Source organism: Asterias amurensis, chromosome 3 (assembly GCF_032118995.1).
Source record: "Asterias amurensis chromosome 3, ASM3211899v1".
Classification (NCBI taxonomy): Eukaryota; Metazoa; Echinodermata; class Asteroidea; order Forcipulatida; family Asteriidae; genus Asterias; species Asterias amurensis.
Window position 1 is genome coordinate 16,716,397 of NC_092650.1, and position 21,507 is coordinate 16,737,903.

The window sequence follows — 21,507 nt, forward strand, 5'->3', positions numbered from 1 at the left end:
ATACATATATTATATCAAGCGAAACTACAGTATCAAAATTACCAAGAGCAACGTATCTACAGTCTGCTGCCACCTTGCGTCCCAAAAGTAAATTTTCGTGAAATTATTTATGTTTCTAAATAAAAGGAGATACGTTGAATGTGATTTGAAAATGCATCTGCCAATCCTAGCAATCCTTGCATAGATTTCACGCCATTGTGAGTACCGTCTCTGAACATTCACAGGTGACGTTTTAGTCCACCCCGGAGATTTCGTCTTCTTCGTAGGGCAGACCCTCGTCTTTAACGCATCCCTCTCGGGGAATGGCACGGCAGATCAGTTCCTATGGAGATTCGGTGGGAGCGAACAGACAACAACCTCTACCCCAACGACCACGTGGTCATTCGCCATGGCGGGAGAATTTGCAGTCAGTGTGGTGGCAGCCAATCAGATTTCATACAGTAACAACGTGACCTGGAGTTTTGTTATAGTTGTAAGTAGTCAACGATTTTCGTGGTGGTATTATACATCATAAATATTTTCAATTTAGTAATTTTAAGTAAGCGTTGTTGATGTTTGAAGTGAGTTCTTTTGTTCCTTTTTGATCACCTCTGCTTGTCCGTTTATCTTGTCTTTGTCTGTCCACAGGCTGATTACTACAAGCCTCAGCTTATCAAATCGACCTCTATACTGTCATTTTGATTTGACTGTTTAAACCTTACACTAGCCCACTCTGTTCGCTTTTACATTGTATACTCACTTTGTAATGATGTGTTTTTGACAGAATATGGAAATGAACGTGATTTGATTTTGGACAATATTAATGATCGGTTTGATACTAGTTAAAAAACAAATAATTACAAATGAAAAAGCTCACAGATTATAGATATTCATAACATCACAAATCCTCATGAAAACCAGGTGTACTTACTTGTCCACAATTTAAAGGTTGTTTTTCCAGTTTCATCTGTTTAAATTAAGTTCCGCATGTTATTACTGTCGGTTTATTTACATCATTAATAGGACCCGGATAATCTTCCGTGCAATCCATCTCTAGCCCGAATCGCTGGCCGACGGACCAACGACTCATCCCCAGTGAGTGTCCCGCGCCATGTGCCCGTATCATTCCAAACCAACACACACATTGAATGTAACATATCGATCTCCGTGCATCATAAGTGGACTGTGCTGTCATCTGATTCCGGCGGCACCGAGACCGCCGTACAACTCCCGCCGACGATCGCGTCGGATTCCTCGGTGATTGATCTCCCAAAATGGGTACTCGAACCCGGACTTTACGCACTGCAAATTGACGTGACGGTCGAGGCAGGCGGGCACGGCTATGTGGTCGGGAGGGAGTGTGATCGCCTGTGGGTTCGAATGCAACCGAGTCCGCTGAAGGTCTCTATCATCGGAGGATCTGTTCGATCAGTCGGTAAGCAGTGGTTGGAGTTTTCCTTTATGTCCCATCAATTCAATTCAATTCGAGAAATAACATACTATTCAAAATATTGCCATAAGCATAATCATAGGCACAGATGATGGAATACAACAAATTAATCGTATGTAAACCAAAATGAAGAGAGAGTATGAGGCTGTCAGAATAAGCCAGCGCTTGTATAGAAGACGGGCGTCATCGGACGAACTACAAACAAGTAGACAATACAAACATCACCATCATCATCATCATCACCATCCCCATCCTTTTCATCACAACGCCAACAACCGTTGTCTGGCCTGTAGGCACCCCCTGCGAATTGGCTGTTTTTAAATAGCTTTTGAACTTCAAATCTCGGCACAGCCATCATGCGACTGTTTGGTGTGTTTGTTTGTTTGTACGTGTTTTGTTTGTGCTTTTGTTTGTTTGTTTGTTTGTTTGTTTAGATGATCTTCCCAACAAGGGAACTCAGTTACATAAGGGGATACATACGCCGAGCTGGCAACAGCCAATCTGTGACATTATACAGGTATTGGCTTTTAGATCAGCAACTGGGCCCAAGTTCATAGCACTGCTTAGCGGCCGATTGTGTGCTTACTGTGCGATTTCCATTTCATAGCGCTGCTTACCGTAAGCACAAAAAGGCATGCTAACCTTCCGGTGCTTACCGCATGAAAATAAATGACGTCACAATGCAAATCCAAGGTAAACACGCAATATGGCCGCCCAACTTTTCTGCTAACCTGTGAAATACGCTACGGCTTAAGAAAATCTTACTGCTACAGTAAGCACGCAAATTTGCTTACCGTTAACAGTGCTGTGAAATTGGGTCCTGATTGGCCATCGCCCCAGTGTGTCAAGTAATTTTCACCCAATTGCCTCGAACGCATGGATACACCATGACTGCAGCAGATACATCAGCATTTCGCACGGCATACCACACCATGCTTGCTGCGTCCCAGAAATTATGAAAAAACTTATAATTCATACATACAAGACACATGAGCCAAGTATTCATTTTCCACCAATATTCAAATGGCACTGTGTTCTAACAAACTCTTTGTTTTATTTTCTTCGTGGTCAGGATATAGCTCTTCCATACTACTGGATGGTTCCGGTTCCTATAATCCGGATAATCCGAATGATCCGACAGGAGGCCTCGGTTACGCATGGTACTGTTCAAAGGTAGATGACATCAACCAAGACAACCAAGAACAAGGTGCACAATATTTAGTCTCATCTGTATTTATATGTTGTTGAGTACATAAGAATTATGGCAGACTGTTATATCATTTTGATAAAGGTTGTGCACATAATGTGTACGATGAAAATTACAAAATTTGACTCAAATTGTTGGATTACATAAACGCGGATACAGGCATTTGACACTAACCAATTGTCTAGTATAAAAATACAACTTTTTTAAAGCGTTTAAGGGCCTAGTCACACGAGGCAACAAGTTGCGCCGCATGTAATCAACACTTCGGTGCTACAGCAGACAATTATCAAATCTTACTGTCCCCAAGACAACTATGAGGATACAGCACTCTCTAAATTCCTAAGAGTGAACTTTTTCAGTGTAACTGGCGATTGAATATAATCAACTCATTAAGAGTGAGTTGCCAGACTGTCCGGTTGAAAAAAATAGTGAAACTAAGTTTACTGGAGTTTCCACTCACTCTTAAAAGATTGACAGGTATAAAATACCGTGTTTTAACCAATCAGAAGAGTGTTTGGTTTACGTAGTTATTTGTAGGTGCAACTTTAATCCAATCAAATGCGCACTTTGAATCACTTGCTGGCGGGATAAATCACAGCCCGCGCAGTAGTAGGTTTGTAAATTTCCGATAGATTATGTGAATATGTTCTTGGAGATTGGCTGGAAATGGTTGCATACTGCCTCGTGTACTAAAGTGTATCCCTTTTTCAACCGTTTACAGAGGCCGATTCTTGCTTCGACATCGGGTATCGTCTCCCGTACAGCGAGCCATCGATCGAAATGCTTGCAAATAGTCTGGTGCCTGGTGTCATCTACGAGTTCACTCTAACTGTGAGTTTACAGGGACGAGACGATGTCTCGAAATCTCAACGCATCACCGTGGTGGCGCAAGATCCACCGATTCTAAGCATTAGGTAAACAAGCTATGCAAAACAAAATTAATCGAACCAAACTAAGGTTACCTTAGCAAAAGAAACCACATTCCCATGTCACAAGTACAATTTGTGACTGGCATTCTGCTAATTAATACTTTACAAGCTTATGTTTTTTTTTAAGCAGTGGTATACATATTGTCATATATAATAGTGTGAGAAGTACTTTCTCGGGTTCTGTTAAACAAATCCACAGGCAAATCACTTGGCTGGCATTCGAAAGCCACGATGTATAGCTGTTAATAATTTTATGCATTCACTTTCTCCACAAAAGGTGTCTCCACAACTGCGAGAACAAACTCATCATTGGTGAGAGGGCTGTACTCGCTGTGTCTTCATCCACCCCTTCCGTCAGTTACCACTGGGATATCATCTCACGAGATCACGTCCCTGATGAGGGTTTCGATTGGGAAACGAAGACGACGACCGGTCGGTTCTCGTCTTATCTCGCGTTAATCGGCGGGACCTTCGAAGATGGAGACTACAGTGATAGAACGATCAGGGCTACAGGTTTGTTTTTTGAAGTATACACGACCTGAGTTTTTGAATATTATTTCATGTTCTCTTTTCAATTACAAATACTTTAGGGACAAAGCAGTCAACGCTTATGACCAAGTATTCGGCCTAGTTGTCACTTTTCTTGTTTTTTTTTCAGGAGATTTATGCTAGGCCGTAGACACAATCCGCAGTGAAACATATTGTCAATGGCGTACACTTGTGGCTATAGTTATACTTGTTCTTTGAATTAAGCGTATGTCTCATTATTTCACTCTAAAAAAGTGGTTGACAATGACCCCCACAACGAATGACAATAAAGTGACTTCCGTATGTGCCCAGGTTCACATCCCGACAGCCCGCCCGGTTTCGCCGACTTCACCTTCGAGCTGAACGCCCCGCCCATAATCGGTACCTGCGAGTTCACCCCGAGCGGGGGGTTCGCACTGCAGACGCACTTCGTCGTGGACTGTGAAGGTTTTTGGGACGACGAAGGGTATCTAAAGTACACTGTTCGCATTCCAGGGGCAGCCGAGAAAACGGAAGCGTCTCTACATTTCCTAGGTATGAGGTTGTTGAACAAGAATCAATGCAAAAACTTATTAAAAAAAGAGTACAAGGTCCATGTGAAAACAGTCTGGTCGTATCTTGTTGTACACCAAGACGGGATTTTAACAATCGAAGTGTTTTTTATGTTCAAGTTCCAGTAAACAGCCGTCTGCTCAACGATTATAACGATTATAGTCAGTGTCGTTTACACATCATCATATAAACAAATGTTTTTTTTTTAATGAGATATTGCCCTACTCACAAGGCCGGACGTCACTTTATAGTGAGGGATTGACAGTTAATTCAATTCAATTCGATTCAATATGAATCTTGTCCAGCATGAGGTGATTTTCATGCTGGGCATGATGAATAAAGAATTGATTTGAATTGAATTAACTGATTTGGGCTATCGATCCACATCGACCGTGATCAGGGGCACATTGCTTCCTACTCCTGGGGCTGAAAAAGGGTTAACCTCTCCATAGCCCATAACGGATGTAGACATGGGTACCACCCACTATATCAGCCTGGCTGGCAGAGCAGAATGCAATACCTTTCCAATTAAGTTCAATTCATTTAAACTCACATTTGTTTATATACCTCATGAACAAAGTACAAAGCCATAACAATAAAGTAACAGATAAACAAGGCTCTTTTACAAGGCAGATCATTACAGACACTGGACACTATTGGTAATTGTCAAACACCAGTCTTCTCACTTGGTGTATCTCAACATATGCATAAAATAACACACCTGTGAACATTTGAGCTCCATTGGGCGTCGAAGTTGCGAGATAACAATGAAAAAAAAAAAAAAAACTTGTCACACGAAATTGTGTGCTTCCAGATGCTTGATTTCGAGAACTTAAGTTCTAAATCTTAGGTCTCGAAATCAAATTCGTGAAAAATTACTTTCTTCTCGAAGTCACTTCAGAGGGAGCTGTTTGTCACAATAAGGTACTCTCAACCTCTGTCCATTACTCGTAATTAAGAAAGGTTTTATCATAATAATTATAATTTTGAGTTATCAAATCCGCTATAATCTTCGCTTGTATCTACTAAACATGTTATTTTCGTTCATTACAGTCGTTTGACCAGTTCTGGATCACTTTTTGAATTCACATTGTTTTTTGTTGCAATCTCTTTGATATCTTAAACAAAAAAGTTTATCAGTTTACCTAAACATGACATAAAACTCACCAAGTATTCACTGACAAAAAAAGGTTTGTTCTTTTGAAGAGGCTTTAAGAAAAGTATTGTCACCTGTTTGACCAGTTCAGGATCAGTTGAATCTATTCTGAATCAGTAGAGTGCCCTTTATTGCAAACCCATACTCCCATTCATAAAACTGTCTCTCAAGGACACAAAACTTCAGAGGTGTGTTGGCATGGACTTGGACTTCATTTGTTTAGTGAATGTCATGCAAGTGTCTTCAATAGCAGCGCAAAAACCCAGTGACAAAACCACAAAACAACAGCAAAAGCAAATGAAAAGTGAAGCGAACCTAAAAAGCATTATCGACCCCTCCAAGTTTAAATTTCTAAAAAAAAAAAATCTAAAAGAATTTTTTGAAGTAATGTTTCTCAAAATCATCTGAATAAACTTTCTACTGCAGTAGTATGATTTTACCATACTTAGTAAGTTAGTGCGGCACCATTTGACGCAATGAGATGTTGAGTGATCCCGAACTGGTCAAGGGTAAGTTGCCCCCCTAAAGACGATTTTGGTAACTTCGTCTTCTCAAAAAAACAAGATGTCTGCACAGTATTTACAGGAATGTTTTTTTACACATTTTTATCATTTTACATAAATATTTTTTGCCCCGGCACTCTTATTCTAAAGGTAAGAAGTTTTAACAGTGTTTTTCAACCAACATTTTTAAACAAAAAAATGATAAATTTCGCAGACAACCTTCAGGAAAACAGCCATAATTTATTTGCTGATGATGTTTGGCACCTTATTTTGGGTTTGTTGGTTTAATGGGTGTTAATCTTCACATTTTTCAACAGAAATTGGTAATAATGAGAAGTGATATAACTATTTGGTTATTGCAAAGTTGAAGTGATCCCGAACTGGTCAATGATCCCGAACTGGTCAAATGACTGTATTCATTAATTATGTATGTTTGTGTCAGCATTATCTGTTGTTTGTATGTTTCTCTCAGACCCTGTGCTTTACAGCGGGGCTGACTCCACTGCACCCCCAGTCTACCTCCCCCTTGGTGATCACAATAATGGATACATCCTGGGTTTGGTCGTGGACGTAGCGGACATACACGGAGCCACAGTGCAGTTCAAGATGAACGTCACGGTAATTGACGGCAAATATTTTGTACAATTTTTATGCCTATTGCTGAGTTTTTTTTCTTCTTCAAAGTTCAATGTAACATGTACTGATTACTGCAAACGTATAGGCTAATTAATTAGTCTCTTTATTTTTGGCAGTTTAAAAACGTCAGGTGGCAAGCATTTTTTCCATGAATTGCTTTTTCCGTTGAGCTTGATTTGAAGACAAAACTAAATGCTTCGCTTCAACTCATAGAGTGTTACATAATTTTATTTCCCATGCGTAATTTAAATAACTTGGACAACAACGTGCAGCAGACACCGTTCACGTTACTCGCGTTAAGTGCAGCTAAACCTCCCTCTTTCATTTAAATTGGTGCTTTGTTGAGAACACCCGTGAACTCATCATTGACAGCAATACTAATTTTCGAACTCATCAGATGTATAATGTGTACTCACGTCATCCTGCTTGCTCCCCCACCACTAGGTCCGTCCTCCTGAGTCCTTCTCCTCGGGAAGTGACATCGACACCAACCGGAACCTGTTGAACCTGACGAGCGGCTCAGACTCGGAGCTCCTAGACGTTATCACCAAGGGTGACTTCCAGACGGCCGTGCAGATCATAGGAGCTGTTGGGTCTATCCTCGACAGCGAGGATGTCACGGGGGACGATACGGAGAGCCGGCAGAACAAGGCACTGCGTGAAGAGGTAAAATCGTCATAACATTTATTATTAATTTTTCATGACAAGTCAACATTGAATACATAAAACCCCTTGTCGAGGTGTGGTTGTAAACAAACATAGATAATAAAAATAATAAGCACAGAGGATGGAGAGAAAATAGTCACTACTAAACCATAATAAAGATAATAATGATGCTAGATTAGGTCAAGACTTGTTAAAGACAGCCTAGACAGACAAACTATAAACATGGATACATTACAGACAGGAAGAAATATGACCATATTTAATAGATGTTAAATTTGCATCGGGGATAAAAAATATTAACTAGTTGGTTTTTACCCATATACACCGATGTATGAAACACTGTATACTCAGTACTTTCCCGAGTCCTGTGAACAAAAAATCACAGGCATTTTACTTGGGTGGAATTCGAACCCACGGCCTTTGCAATTCTACAGCAGTGTCGTACCAAATATGACCATACTTACACGAAGTAGCAATTACTAGGCCCGCCAGAATATGTTTACAAGCCAAAACACCACGTCACGTTAACATGTTTCAGCAAAAGTCGTTGCTTGCATTAGAACTGGCTCTTTCAGCAATTTGAATATACTCAATGAATATACTCAGCATGTGAGAAGTGTTTACACCAGCGCAATATATATATTTACACTATTATTAAGTATACTTATTTCGATACTCATAAAACACAGTAAAGGTTGTTGAACAACACAGTTATAATAAGCACGAAGGAGCTAACATAGACACCAGTGTGCTTCAATAATTAGTCTTATCTTCCTAGAGCTTCTTTAGCTGAAAAATAAGTTAAAAGGCCACTTGATAAATACAATTTGGAACTGGTATTATGCTCATTAAATTTCACTTCGCGTCAAATTGTCAATCGATATTTTTTTCTGCCGAAAACCGCTCTTAGAAAATTGGCCCAGTTTTCTTTTGAGAATGGACTCTGTTATTTTTACTAACCAGATCCGCAGTTCTACGGTCAACACGATTGCTGACATGCCGATAAATTCTGTGATCTCACTGCAGCAGACTTCATATGCACTAGTGGCTATAACACAGGATGAAACCGAAGTCACACAAGAAACCCAGGTAGGATCTCTACTGGCATAATGTCCCATGAGCAAGTCAAAATATTACTGGTCCTTGCTTGTAAATGGTCTTCGTTTTGTTGGACTTTGGTCACAATTAACGGGGAAAAACCTTTTTCTTGGAGACTCCAAACGCTCTTGAGAGAGTAAGAGAGAGTTAAACTACATGCCCAACAACGTTGCCGATTGACAATCGTTTCAGGCGTAATTTGTTGTCCAAAGTCGTACGGTGAAGGGCTTTACCACGCTGTCATCATTTTGGTCATATTCCCTGTTTCCAATAACAGGAATGAATGCTAACATTCATTGCGCAAACGTGGCACCAGACTATTATTTCGCCCAGCCTCAGTTTGGTTACAACGAGTTTGAATGGAGTAAAATCAAGATGGCCACACCGTGATAAAGGTCTATTGGAAGTGGAATCTGGAATGGGAGACTTTGGAACGCTAGGTGGCAGCAGACTTACCAGGTAAATTGTCATTGTTTACGTAGTTCCGAGCATGCGCGCACTACCGAGAACAATGAATTTACCTGGTAAGTCTGCTGCTACCAAGCGTCCCGAAAGTCCCCCATTGTCAAAAGTTTCGATAGTTCTACCATTGCTCCAGTGTATCACTATCTTACCGATTTTAAAATAGCTCAACTCTCTTCGTTTTATCTGACAAGGTTAATTTTCACTGTTGCTAGTCAGCATTTACAATAGGTATAAAACAAATTTTTATCATTATTTCGTTGTTCAACTAAATTGTCTTCCGTACGTTCTTGTTCCTGATTACGTTATATGTGTCCGTCCATCAGTTATCTCACCACAAACCTCGGCTTCTAGACGTGGATCCATAATTATTTGATTTGTTGCTTGTTAAAAACTTGCTTTTATGGTTAATTCTTTAAATCAATGTTTTGGCTATGTATTGTTTGGGAATGCTCATCCAGTATGGAAACATATCATCTGAATTTCATTTGAAATATACAATTCAAATCAATTTAAACTCACATCTATTTCCATACTTCATGACGATTTCAAAACAGTAGCTTGCCAAAACAATAGTTGTTCGGTATTCAAAGACGGATTTGCCATTCTTAACGACAATGTTTAGCTGACGGCAGCAACAAAACTTGGCAAAATGGGAGCTTTCCTCAAGGAGCAGTCCGTGGAGAGAACGGAGTGCGAGAGCTGCCAGAGTTCAATAGACGCAGCAGCCTTGAATCTCGTCTCAGGCTTAGCGAACATCATCGACGCAGCAGTGAGCAGCGTGGACGAACTCCAAACAACTAAAGTGCCAGTTACGAATGAAACAAACCTGGACAATGAGGGCGCTGACGATGGTAATGCGACCAAGGCGATGAAAAAGGAAGTTCTGGAGAAGGTATGACATTCTTTACGTAACCTTCAGAATAAGTACGGGCACAAAAACGACAATCAAAGTGACTCGTTCGTAGTTCTATTGGAATAATAATTTGAATATTTTAGGTGAGTATACACCAACACGTCAGTACCGCTCATCAGCCCCAAGAGCAGAATGAGTACTAGCGGGAAGCAGCCCGCAGAGGGCGCTAGCCATGCAATTCAAACCAAGTAATTACGTAATTCAAAAATAAAGGTAGGGGGTTCGCATCGCACCCGTGACGTATTCAAGCCTAGCCTGAAGTCGAGTTGCGCCGTGTTGATCAGACCTTGTTTACGAAAAGAGTAATTACATAACTGTGTTTTGTAGAGACACTTTCTTTAATAGCTGCCTCACACATTTTCGACTATTCATTCAAGAATCTATGGAATAGTGTTCTGAATATTAAGGAGGAAGCCATATTGCTCGTCGTCGTCGCCATCCTTTTCGTTGTCCACACAGATGGTGTTGTTTCTATTACCAGAACAGTAATAAAAAAACAACGAAACCCCGAAATACATTGTCATTTCAAAGCTATGAGAGAGGGCACTTTTATGCAGCATGCTCCTTGTAATGGCGAGACTGTCTCTTTAAGTATCACAACATGTAACTGGGTTGACACGAAGTTACACTTTCCAGTAAGACATTATTTTAACCTTTTGAGGGGGAAGTTCATTAAACTGTTCGGAGTAAAGCATGCCTTTTTATAAGTGGTACAGGTATTATAGTTGGTGTTATCAATATACAATGTAACAAAAGCCGCCTGAACGAAGGTTGGAAAAACTCGCAGTGGTGTAAAGTTGCAAAAGATACAAGATGGCATATGACGTTATACACTACATATCCAGCCCTTCTAGAGTTTACCAAGCGATTTCTTCTCTTTCTTTCAGAGTAAGGTCGTTGCCAAGGCGACCCTTGCAGCCATCGAGGATGTCCAAGACGCCCTCATCTTCAGCAAAGTGCCAGGCGAACAACCAACAGTGATCCAGTCACCAGCACTGACTCTGACGTCACAACGGCAGGAACGGGACAGCCTCAGTAAGGTGGCAATAGGGATGACGGAGGATCAGAATATCGGGTTTATCTTACCGGAGACCACGGGGATAGATTCGTGTATTCCCGCTAACTACACCGATGCTATCGATACACAGGTAAACAACATATTAATAATAAGAGACTAATATTGCGCGATTTCCACAAAAATAACCCACCGCTCATTACAACAAGAAAATATTACAAACAGATAGACAACTGTAAATTGTTAAAGACACTGAAGAGACTCTGGGTAAACTTTCAAAGACCAGAATTTCCGCTTTGTGTATCCCAAATATTTGATCACAGCTTCCACAATTTATAATTGAGACACACACACCCCTCATTCCTTTACAGATGGTGCAGTTTGCCACCGATCCTTTCGTCTGGACCGAGGGGAAGGAGGTTGTCACCTCTGAAGTGGTTGGACTACAGTTAAAGACGGTAGACCGCCAGGAAATCAAAGGTGAGTCGAGCTTATGTCATCGTGACTACATTATATAAAAAAATGATGATTTTGCGATTTGAACTCGTCCAGCCAGATCGAAAATGTTCAAAAAAGTCCCCCACCCCAAGCACTTAATATCCTGCCCACTTTTACAAAACAGAACATTCCCTAGAGCAAAGGCGAGCCCCGTCTGTTTAACGGGCCGCAATGTGCGTGGCCTTAGTATATAAATGCAATCCTCAAAAGTATTTATAATTACATATTTTTAAGGATTAATCTTTTGTATTGAATTAGCAACACCAATTCTCCATTAAGAACTACGACGGTGGCAATGTTGGTGGTGCAGAAAAAAACCCATATCTAACGGGCCCTAATTTCACGGCTCTGCTTGTCACAAATTTTCTGCGCCTTTCAATCACAATTTTTAGCCTACAGGCCGTAAGTACCGATTATTTGCTTACGATAGCGGAGTCATGGCACCGGGCCCTGCTTTCTTCACTCACTATAGCCCTTTATCACGGTGCAGCCATCTTTGAATGTTTCCCATTGATATCAACGTAATCAAACTGATGCTGGAGGAACAAAATAGTCTGGTTTCTATTTGCAAAACGATTATTATCATTCATTGTTGTTATCGATACAAGGAACATGACCAAGATGGATGCAGCATGGCTAAAGGTCTTTTTCAATCAAGATGTCCCTCTTATACACTTAAATTTCTTTGTCGCAGTTCGCAATCTACCGCAAGCGATCCAGATATTTGTTCCCAAGCGCACAGTGGCCCGCATCAACTACACGGAGATTAACATGAATCGCAGCGCAACCTTTGCCATCGCATTCGGATTCACTACCACAAATAACGCCACCGTTAGTGTCGTGGCACTGCCTTCAGATCCGGACACCCAGCTCACGTGCTGCCTCCGATTCCAGGGCAATAGTTCAGAGGCAGCGGGCAATACCACCAGGGCCGACTGTTATATGAACGCCACTCTGCCGTTGGGGGAGTCAGGGTACCGACTCCCTACGGGTGACGAGGAGAGGGCACTGAGGCAGAGTTACACGTGGATGATCGACGGGACCCATTTACAAGAGAATGGTAATTTAGAAACTTGACAATTTACTCGAATACATGTAAACTCGTTGAGGACTTTACACCCCGGCCGTCAATATAGCTGAAATGACTGTCTCACGATGCTTCAAAATCCCAGAAACTAAAACCCATCGCGGCATTCCCAGTGTTAAACCGTGTCGACGCAATGAACCCCAAAACAGTGTCTTATTATATCGTGCTCACATCCGTCACTCCGTGACGCTCATAGACGAAAACAAGGTATGTTGAGCTACGTTTTTGAAGTATAACTCCTTTTCCTGTGGGTGCAATATGCAGTCAAACAAACCAATACCGCCGGGGCGAACCCCCTCTATTTATGAAAGTGTAACCTGGTTCGTTGATGTCCAATACACGACACAAAAGACCAAAGGCTTTACGTCCCATCCGAAGGACGAAGCAATAATGGTTAAGAGTGTCTTTTGCTAAAGGACACAAGTGTTACGACCGAGACTCGAGCCCACTTGATCTTGATTCCGGTGCTCTCATCCGCTCAGCCACGACAAACCAATATGTATGTATGTAGAGTGAGCAACAAGCTCGACTCCGTCAACCATAGAGTGTGATGTGCTGTTTTCACTACAGTTCCATGGCTGAAATTCAATCTTTGATCTTCCCTCAAACCACGGAGGCTCAAACCATCACTGCTTTTATCCTAAAACAGATTGGAAAAAGAAACCCTTACAGCGTGTCCATAAATTGTGTTCTTCTTCTCTAGGAATCTACCAGGTTTTGTGTTCGGTGGACGAATCTACAGCTACGAGCGACGATGAAGAGCCGAGTCCTGCCGAGATGATCACTATTACGACGGGAGTCTACAGCTCACAGTGCTTGTTCTGGGACGATGGTGAAGAAATGTGGGGTACCATGGGATGCAAGGTACTGGGACTTGTCTGTGCGTTAAATGTCTGGTAAACGACAGCATGGACCCCGTTCTTTTCAAGCAAACAATCTCATTACAAAGCTCGGCACGACACTACAGAAACACACATCTGAGAAATCAATGCACACAACATAGCTTAATCAAAATTGTCTTCAACTTTATAGGTCGGCCCACTCTCCTCCCCTGACGTCACACATTGTCTGTGCATTCACCTGACGTACTTCAGCTCCAGCTTTCTCGTCATGCCCAACAAGGTGAACTTCTTGGAGGACTCCAAGCTGTTCCTGACGTTCCTGGAGAATCCCGTCGTCGTCACCACAGTCGGTTGCATCCTGGTGGCCTACGTGCTGGTCGCTGTCTGGGCTCGCAAGAGAGACAAGGCAGATGAACTAAAGGTGCTTATATTATAACCTCACTTGCTCTGGAGTCCATTTCAGGCGTTAATAACACAACTACCTAATAGCAGTCCAGCAGTTTTTAAGATGGTCCAGATATTGTTTTCCCCATTACAGGGCGGACTCATAAAATAAGTGTACTGTTTTGGGTCTTTAGTGTGTCAAACAATATTATTTCTTATACCTTATACGACATACTAAGGCTCGTTTGTGTGGGAGTCAATCGGGAGTTTTCTTCAGACAGCGGACCAGTCTATGTTATAAACAATACAGCGGGTATACAACCTTTTGCCCTGCCAACTCAAACTGTTTCATTGTTCGGAAGCGTACTATACTAGAAGTTAGGAACAGTGTGGTATACAGCAAATTAATACGTAAAGTAGGTATTGTAACGGGCTGTGTAACGAACTATGGTTTAAGAAAACCTTTGTAACTACAGATTGTCTTGCGGTCATTTACATTTTCATACCTAATAAATAATGGTGCGCCGTTTGCATTTTTTTTAATCAACAGGCAGGCGTCATTACCCTCGCAGACAACGACCCCTTTGCCCACTACCGTTACGACGTCACCATCGTGACGGGCATGCGCAGGGGAGCCGGCACCACCGCCGTCGCCACCCTGACCCTGGTTGGTTCAGACGGCAGGAGTCGACCGCAGCTTCTTGCCGCCCCGGGTCGTCAGGTCATGCAGAGAGGCAGCGCAGACTCCTTCATTATCACGACACGGGAGAGCATCGGTGAAGTGAAGGAGGTCAGGATCTGGCACGACAACACCGGGGACAGTCCTGAATGGTACGCTTCATTTACCTCGCTAGACATTGCTTGTACATTCCAAACACAACGGTTTGAAGACATTTGCTAGTTGCAGTTGCAGTAGGCCCATTTGCTAGTTGCAGTAGGCCTATCATAGATAGGCATCACTCTTCATAGACCGAGCGGTCTGCTGTTCACCGACCCAAGCTCTGGTGTTGCCAGCAGCAGAGTGTGGGTTCCAATCCCGGTCATGAAACTTGTGCTATTGGAGCACAGCGCACCAAGGTTTAAAACCAAATCACTCGAAGCAGTCAATCTTTGTATACAATGGTGTAGGGCATTTGTCACGAATTGGCCATAGCTTTGTGTAATCGTCATTTAACCGACACATGTACAACCATGCATTGTTTACAATCTTGACGAGTTTATTTCATCTCTCTCACTCATCTTTACTTCAACTTCCATCCAGGTACGCAAGTCGCATCACCGTTCACGACCTGGAGCTTGACGAGTCTTGGTTCGTCATGTGCAACGCGTGGCTGGCAGTTGACATCGGCGAGGGCCTGATAGACCGCACCTTCCCAACGGCAACTTCGGAAGACCTGAAAGACTTCAAGCATTTGTTCTCGACGCGTGCCACAAAGGACTTCCAAGATGGTCATTTATGGTTCTCCATCTTCAACCGTCCTCCGAGGAGTCACTTCTCCTGTCTGCAGAGAGTCTCCTGCTGCTTGTCGCTCCTGATGTGCGTCATGCTGACCAGTATCATGTTCTACGGTGTTCCTAACGATCCGACGGAACAGGTCATGGATCTCGGAACGTTCCGGATTACGTTCACCGAGATCCTCATCGGGATCGAGAGCTCAATACTCGCCTTCCCGATTAACATGCTTATCGTGGCGATCTTCAGGTACTCCCGGCCGGCTCGGCGGACCTCGAAGCCCAGTGAGGTTAAGAGGGTCGTGGACATAAGCCACACACCGTCCACTGAGAGTCGTGACACTCCACCTGTTCATCAAGACGACGTTCACCTATCCTATTCCGACATCGATGAGTTCAGTCCCTGCACGCCGTACTCGAGCATCACCTCGGACACAATAAGCAACAAGAGCAGATCACCCTCTCAGACCCACTCTTCAAATCAACACTTATTGGCCAACTCGTCACTAAACACCCACGACAGACTGACCACCAACATGTTCCTGTTTTCCTACTTGGACGAGGTTGTGGATGCTCTTGACGTACTACCCCCGGAGAAATTCCCATCTGCCGAACAATATGAGCGCGCCAGGCAGGAACTACGGTCCATAGTTCTGACGACAATGACTGTACCCACACCGAGTTCGTCAGCTGTCACTGGTAGTGGCGACTCCAAACTGGGGTCGCAGAAGGGACGCTGTTCGTGCACGTTTCTTCCAAACGGTCTTCCTCACGGCTTTATTTATATAGGATGGTTCTTGGTCATCTCGACCACTCTGGTGTCGTCTTACTTCACCATGCTGTACGGGCTCAAGTACGGCAAAAAGCGCTCCATTGATTGGTTAATGTCTCTAGGAATATCGCTGTTTCAGAGCATCTTCATCACGCAGCCGCTGAAGGTGCTGCTCCTTGCTGCTTTTGTTTCCATGGTAATGAGGGAGTGGGATGCAGACGAGGACGGCAGTGACGACATGGAAGACGTTGAAATCGGTAAGTTGAATCAATAATTTAGAATCAGTTTGCCATGAACACTTTTGTTGGCAGCCGACCCCAGAAATGTCCAGCATACAAAATCTGTGACATGTCGTTGCTACGGTTGAGTTCGGGCGGTGTTTTCTTAGCCAAAGTGTACTGTGCTCAGGCCCCATACTACGAGGACACGACCCGAGAACAATACACTCTGAACAAGATCACACACCACCTTTCATCGGGGGTTTCGAGAACAACACTTAACAAATTAATGGCGGCAGCACTGAAGAGAATCAGTATTAAACTGGATGATAAGTTTAAAGTTAAAATCATATTAATATAGTCATCCAAAAGAAATACATCGAAAATTAAGTCTCTTTCTACCGTCAGGTTTACGACTAATAAAAAATGTTCCACAAACCATCTTACTTATTCTCGACTTCCCCAAAATAAAACCATCCGAACTCGGCCAATGTGGTGTTTCTGATCAGCACAGTGTGGGTTTGAGTCCCGGTTTGGACACCTGTGTCTTTTCTTCTGTCACAGCCGTCGTTCCAAGATCTCCCATTGACTCCACAAAACAATTCTAATAGTATGTACCGCTTGGATTTTTCTAAGAAAAAGACAAACATGGGAAATTGATCGAAACATTTACCCTGCGTGACACCACATGTTTTTGGAGAACACAATATTACGTTTAATCCAACCAAACAAATACCCTTGTCACGAATATCAATACATTCTAGTCACTTTTCCTGTAAACTAGAAGCCATCTTGAAACCAAATGGTTCACTTGACCTAGTAGTGACTATTAGGTCAAATGCCAGGTAATTGCTGTACAATTCCTATGGGAAAACTAATTTCTATGGGAAAACCAGGTCATCGATTGATTTATTTAGTAAAAAAACAACACCGAAGGTAACAAGACAATTGGCATGCTGTTTGGTCAGGTGTAGTGAGGGAACTTGGATTTTTTTTTTTTTTAGATTAAAAATAAAAAACAAAAAGGAGTACTGATTATTTAATTGAAAACAGACACATCAAACTACCTGATGGCACCACGCATGGTTAAGGGCCAGTAAAACTAATTGTTTGTTTGATGTATTTAAATTTTTTGTTTGTTTAATGTTGTGTAGAAAACGCACAAGAGGTCTACCACCAGCTTCTTCGCAAGTGGAAAGGCGCCCGCTACAGGCCGCCGACGGCAACTTCGATGGAGTCGTGCCGTAAACGTAAAGCATTGGAACGGAAGATGTACGCCCTCTTGCGAGAGATCTTTGGCTACATTATGTTCATGTGGTTGGTGATTGTGATTGCGTACAACCAGACGGACCGACACGCGTATCTCCTCACCAAGAATATTAAGGATGTATTCTTCAGCAGTGATGAATTTGAATCGGTAATCATAACCTCCTCCTTGGTGAATGCTTTGCAAAAGGAGTACTGAAATGTTCACCCATGAATGACTAAATAATGCATTAAAGGCAGTGGACACTATTGGTAATTACTTAAAATATTTATTAGAATAAAACCTTTCTTGATGACGAGTAATGGGAAGAGGTTGATGGTATAAAACATTGTGAGAAACGGCTCAATCTGAAGTGCCATAGTTTTCGAGAAAGAAGTAATTTTCCACGAATCTGATTTCGAAACCTCAGATTTAGAACTTGAGGTCTCGAAATCAACCATCTCAACACACACAACTTCGTGTGACAAGGGTGTTTTTTTTTCTTTCATTATTATTTCGCAAGTTCGATGACCAATTGAGCTCAAACTTTCACAGGTTTGTTATTTTATGCATATGTTGAGATATATCGACTGTGAAGGCTAGTCTTTGACAATTACCAATAGTGTCCACTGCCTTTAACATTGTTGCTATATGATAGTCATATAGCCTGAACATTTGACGTCACGCATTGCATGCATGTACACTCATTAAGCACATGAAGCATGCAGACGAGAGAAGATGTAAACCAATCACCTCGGACCAATCATATCACATGGAAAGCAGACGTCACTTATCCAATTAAGTCCTTGTATCCAATGAAATCATTGGGCCTGTAAGACCAATGCCTATCCTACGGATGAAGACAGGGGACCAGTCTATAGTGGGTGTGTGTCCAAACAAAGCATAACGGAGACGTTAACACGTGGTTGAAATAAGACATTGTTTTAAAGATCTTTCAATGCAAAACGACCTTGGGGAAATGATGGCATTGTACAAATTAATGTTTGGAGAAGCTATGCCAAGCACCATCACAAACAAACCGGCCCTTTTTCACAAGAAAAACAATACAAACGCAGCAAACGGAGAACGGTAAAAACGTAAACTTTGAGTGCGTGGCAAAACAAATTGCTAGGACTATCTACATAATTTTCTTTGTTTCAGGTGACCAGTTACGACGGGTTCTATGAATGGGCGGATGTGGATCTGGTACCTGGACTCTACCAAGGAGACACCACTCCTGTACCAATGTCATTTCTAATCGGAGGAGTCCGTCTACGCCAGCTGAGAGTCCGTGAAGGTATTACAGTGCTTTCAATAGTTTTTTAATTTAAAGATCCTAGACACTATTGGTAGTTGTCAAAGACCAGTCTTCTCACTTGCTGTATCTCAACATATGCATAAAATAACAAACCTGTGAAAATTTGAGCTCAATTGGTCGATCGTTGAAGTTGCGAGATATTAATAAAAGAGAAAGAAAAAACACTGTCACACGAAGTTGTGTGCTTTCAGATGCATTGATTTCGAGACCTCAAATTCCAAATCTTAGGTCTCGAAATCAAATTCGCGAAAAATTACTTCTCTCTCAAAATCTAAGTTACTTCAAAGGGAGCCGTTTCTCACAATGTTTTATGATATCAACCTCTCCCATTACTCGTTACCAAGGAAGGTTTTATGCTAATAATTATTTTGAGTAATTACCAATAGTGTCCCCTGCCTTTAAATGTTGTAAATTAATATTCGTTTTTATACAGGACCGTACATAGGATGATTCTTTAAACGCATTTGGTAGGTTAGAAGAAATTGTGAATATAAAACAACAATAATACACATTCAAAAACACAATTTGTTTGAATGTCTCCTCCACAGCCCCACACACCGTTCAATGCAGTTTTTCGAGTCATTATGCTTGACCAATTAGGCATATCTGTAGTGAAAAATGTTAATGAAAAAAAGAAAGAAACATTGATCAGCATGGATTCAGAGAGAGTAGTATGTCATGTCAGTGTCAGTGGCATGTCATTTCATTTGTCTTTTTCCTTTTTATGCCAACTGTTACAGATGTCTGTAAGGTCAACCCGTCCTTTTTCGGTATCATCGATGGATGCCTTCCCAGCTACACTTCAGACAGTGAAGACACCAACTCGTACAACGGGTCGTGGCGTCTTCACAGCGCAATACGGAACTACTCTGCCAACTCGGCTGTCAACAAACTCGACCCATGGGCGTACCAAGAGAAGATGGGCAGCACCATCTGGGGTCAAATCACATCCTACGGCACTGGAGGGTACGCGGCGAGTCTAGGACTGGAGGAGACGGAAACCAGATCATTTCTGGAGCGCTTGAGAGTGGGGCGTTGGCTCGATGCCCGCACGAGGGCGCTCTCGGTGGAATGGACGGTCTACAATGCAAACACAAACCTCTTCGCGGTGATCCGGCTCTTGGTAGAGATTCCGTCCAGTGGGGGCTTCATCAAAACAACACTCATCCGGACGGTCCGATTCTACCGGAACGTTGCAGGTTACCAGATATTTGTTATATTCATCGAAATGTTGTTCTCCATGTACGTGGTCTTCTACACTGCCGTTGAGGTCATGAAGTTCCGGAGGGAGGGGCGTGGCTATTGGAAATCCGCCTGGAACTGGCTGGAACTCTTCATAATCCTAACATGTCTATGGATCATCGTAGTCTACATCTACCGACACGTCTTTACTGAGAAATTATTCGCAATCTTCCGGACCCGTCCGGGTGACTTCGTCAACTTCCAGGATGCAGCGTCCATAGCGGAAACCCTCAGGTATCTTCTCGGTCTACTCCTGATCCTGTGCACGGTCAAGTTCCTTCATCTGCTCCGGCTCAATCCGCGAACGTACCTACTGACGGCAGTGCTGAGCTCGGCAGCCAAGGACGCCCTGGCGTTCGCCGCGTACATCGGCCTGGTCATGTGTGCGTTCGCGGTGCTCTTCCAGCTTACCTTCGGGACGCACACGGCAGCGTACAGCACGATGGTGTTCGCTTTCGAATCCCTCTTCATTTTATTTCTCGGTGACTATGATTTCGATGAGCTTGCCGCTGTTGACCGCTACATGACTCCCATCATGGTTTTCACCTTCCAGGTCGTGGCCACTTTCTTATTCTTGAACGTACTCCTGTCTGTGTTGAACAACAGTATGTCGTACGTCAGGCGAAACCAGGAGCCCTCCGAAGACGGAACTATCGGTTTACTTTTACTTTATAAAATTCTATCATGGTTTGGAATCAAACACAAAACTGAGATTTAAGAGGTTAATAAATAAATAAATTATGAATAAAGCTTATAGGTTCCAAGCTTTTGCAAACAGTAAGAAATGTAATGTCTTCAAAAACACACTTCTTTTACAAACAACAAATCAAAGTTTGAAAAACATTGATATATAATTGTTATTCATAATATTCATGGGTAATTGTTACTTTGTGTTCTCCATATTGTTTTCGACATAAGCTAATACAAGTGTTATCTACACTACCGTAGATTGAGGCGAGTCAGTGGTCACATAATTTCATACCACGCCGGCTTTGGCTCCGTCTGCCTGTTTGAAGACATTAGTTACAAAAAAAAAAAAACAAACGTACATTTCAAGACGCTCAAGCCTGACCTGGAGCCAAAACTTCCTTGTTTCGAAAGGGGCCAAAGAACATTGTGTGTGCGTGATTTATTTATTAAGGGTACGAAACTGATCATTATGCAACTTGACGAAGAGATCGTATGCAATCCCTACCCATCTCCAACAGAGGGCGACCTCTATTGGTGAGTTATTACCGGCTAATCTGACATCACGGACGTGCCACACCACCCGCACTACTGTGACACGCCCGCTGCAATTAAGGTAACGTTATTTATGACCACTATGCTGTCACGAATTCCCCATACCATG

The 21,507-nt window shown here is 42.5% G+C and overlaps 1 protein-coding gene across 1 annotated transcript in view; it reads left to right on the forward strand.

The window, feature by feature from the left end:
* The window catches only part of LOC139934821 (polycystin family receptor for egg jelly-like), a 36,207-nt gene extending 15,056 nt beyond the window's left edge, over positions 1 to 21,151 (forward strand). The window contains exons 41-60 of the mRNA XM_071929224.1: positions 225 to 472; positions 1,003 to 1,414; positions 2,502 to 2,636; positions 3,358 to 3,550; positions 3,843 to 4,078; positions 4,406 to 4,627; positions 6,777 to 6,922; positions 7,385 to 7,606; positions 8,570 to 8,695; positions 9,792 to 10,061; positions 10,970 to 11,230; positions 11,469 to 11,577; positions 12,290 to 12,655; positions 13,386 to 13,546; positions 13,715 to 13,945; positions 14,459 to 14,739; positions 15,170 to 16,389; positions 17,505 to 17,767; positions 18,758 to 18,893; positions 19,655 to 21,151. Of these exons, the coding sequence (XP_071785325.1) occupies positions 225 to 472; positions 1,003 to 1,414; positions 2,502 to 2,636; positions 3,358 to 3,550; positions 3,843 to 4,078; positions 4,406 to 4,627; positions 6,777 to 6,922; positions 7,385 to 7,606; positions 8,570 to 8,695; positions 9,792 to 10,061; positions 10,970 to 11,230; positions 11,469 to 11,577; positions 12,290 to 12,655; positions 13,386 to 13,546; positions 13,715 to 13,945; positions 14,459 to 14,739; positions 15,170 to 16,389; positions 17,505 to 17,767; positions 18,758 to 18,893; positions 19,655 to 20,874 (6,458 nt within the window). The 3' untranslated portion in view covers positions 20,875 to 21,151. The remainder of the gene's footprint in view (positions 1 to 224; positions 473 to 1,002; positions 1,415 to 2,501; positions 2,637 to 3,357; positions 3,551 to 3,842; positions 4,079 to 4,405; positions 4,628 to 6,776; positions 6,923 to 7,384; positions 7,607 to 8,569; positions 8,696 to 9,791; positions 10,062 to 10,969; positions 11,231 to 11,468; positions 11,578 to 12,289; positions 12,656 to 13,385; positions 13,547 to 13,714; positions 13,946 to 14,458; positions 14,740 to 15,169; positions 16,390 to 17,504; positions 17,768 to 18,757; positions 18,894 to 19,654) is intronic.
* Positions 21,152 to 21,507: the final 356 nt, after the last annotated feature.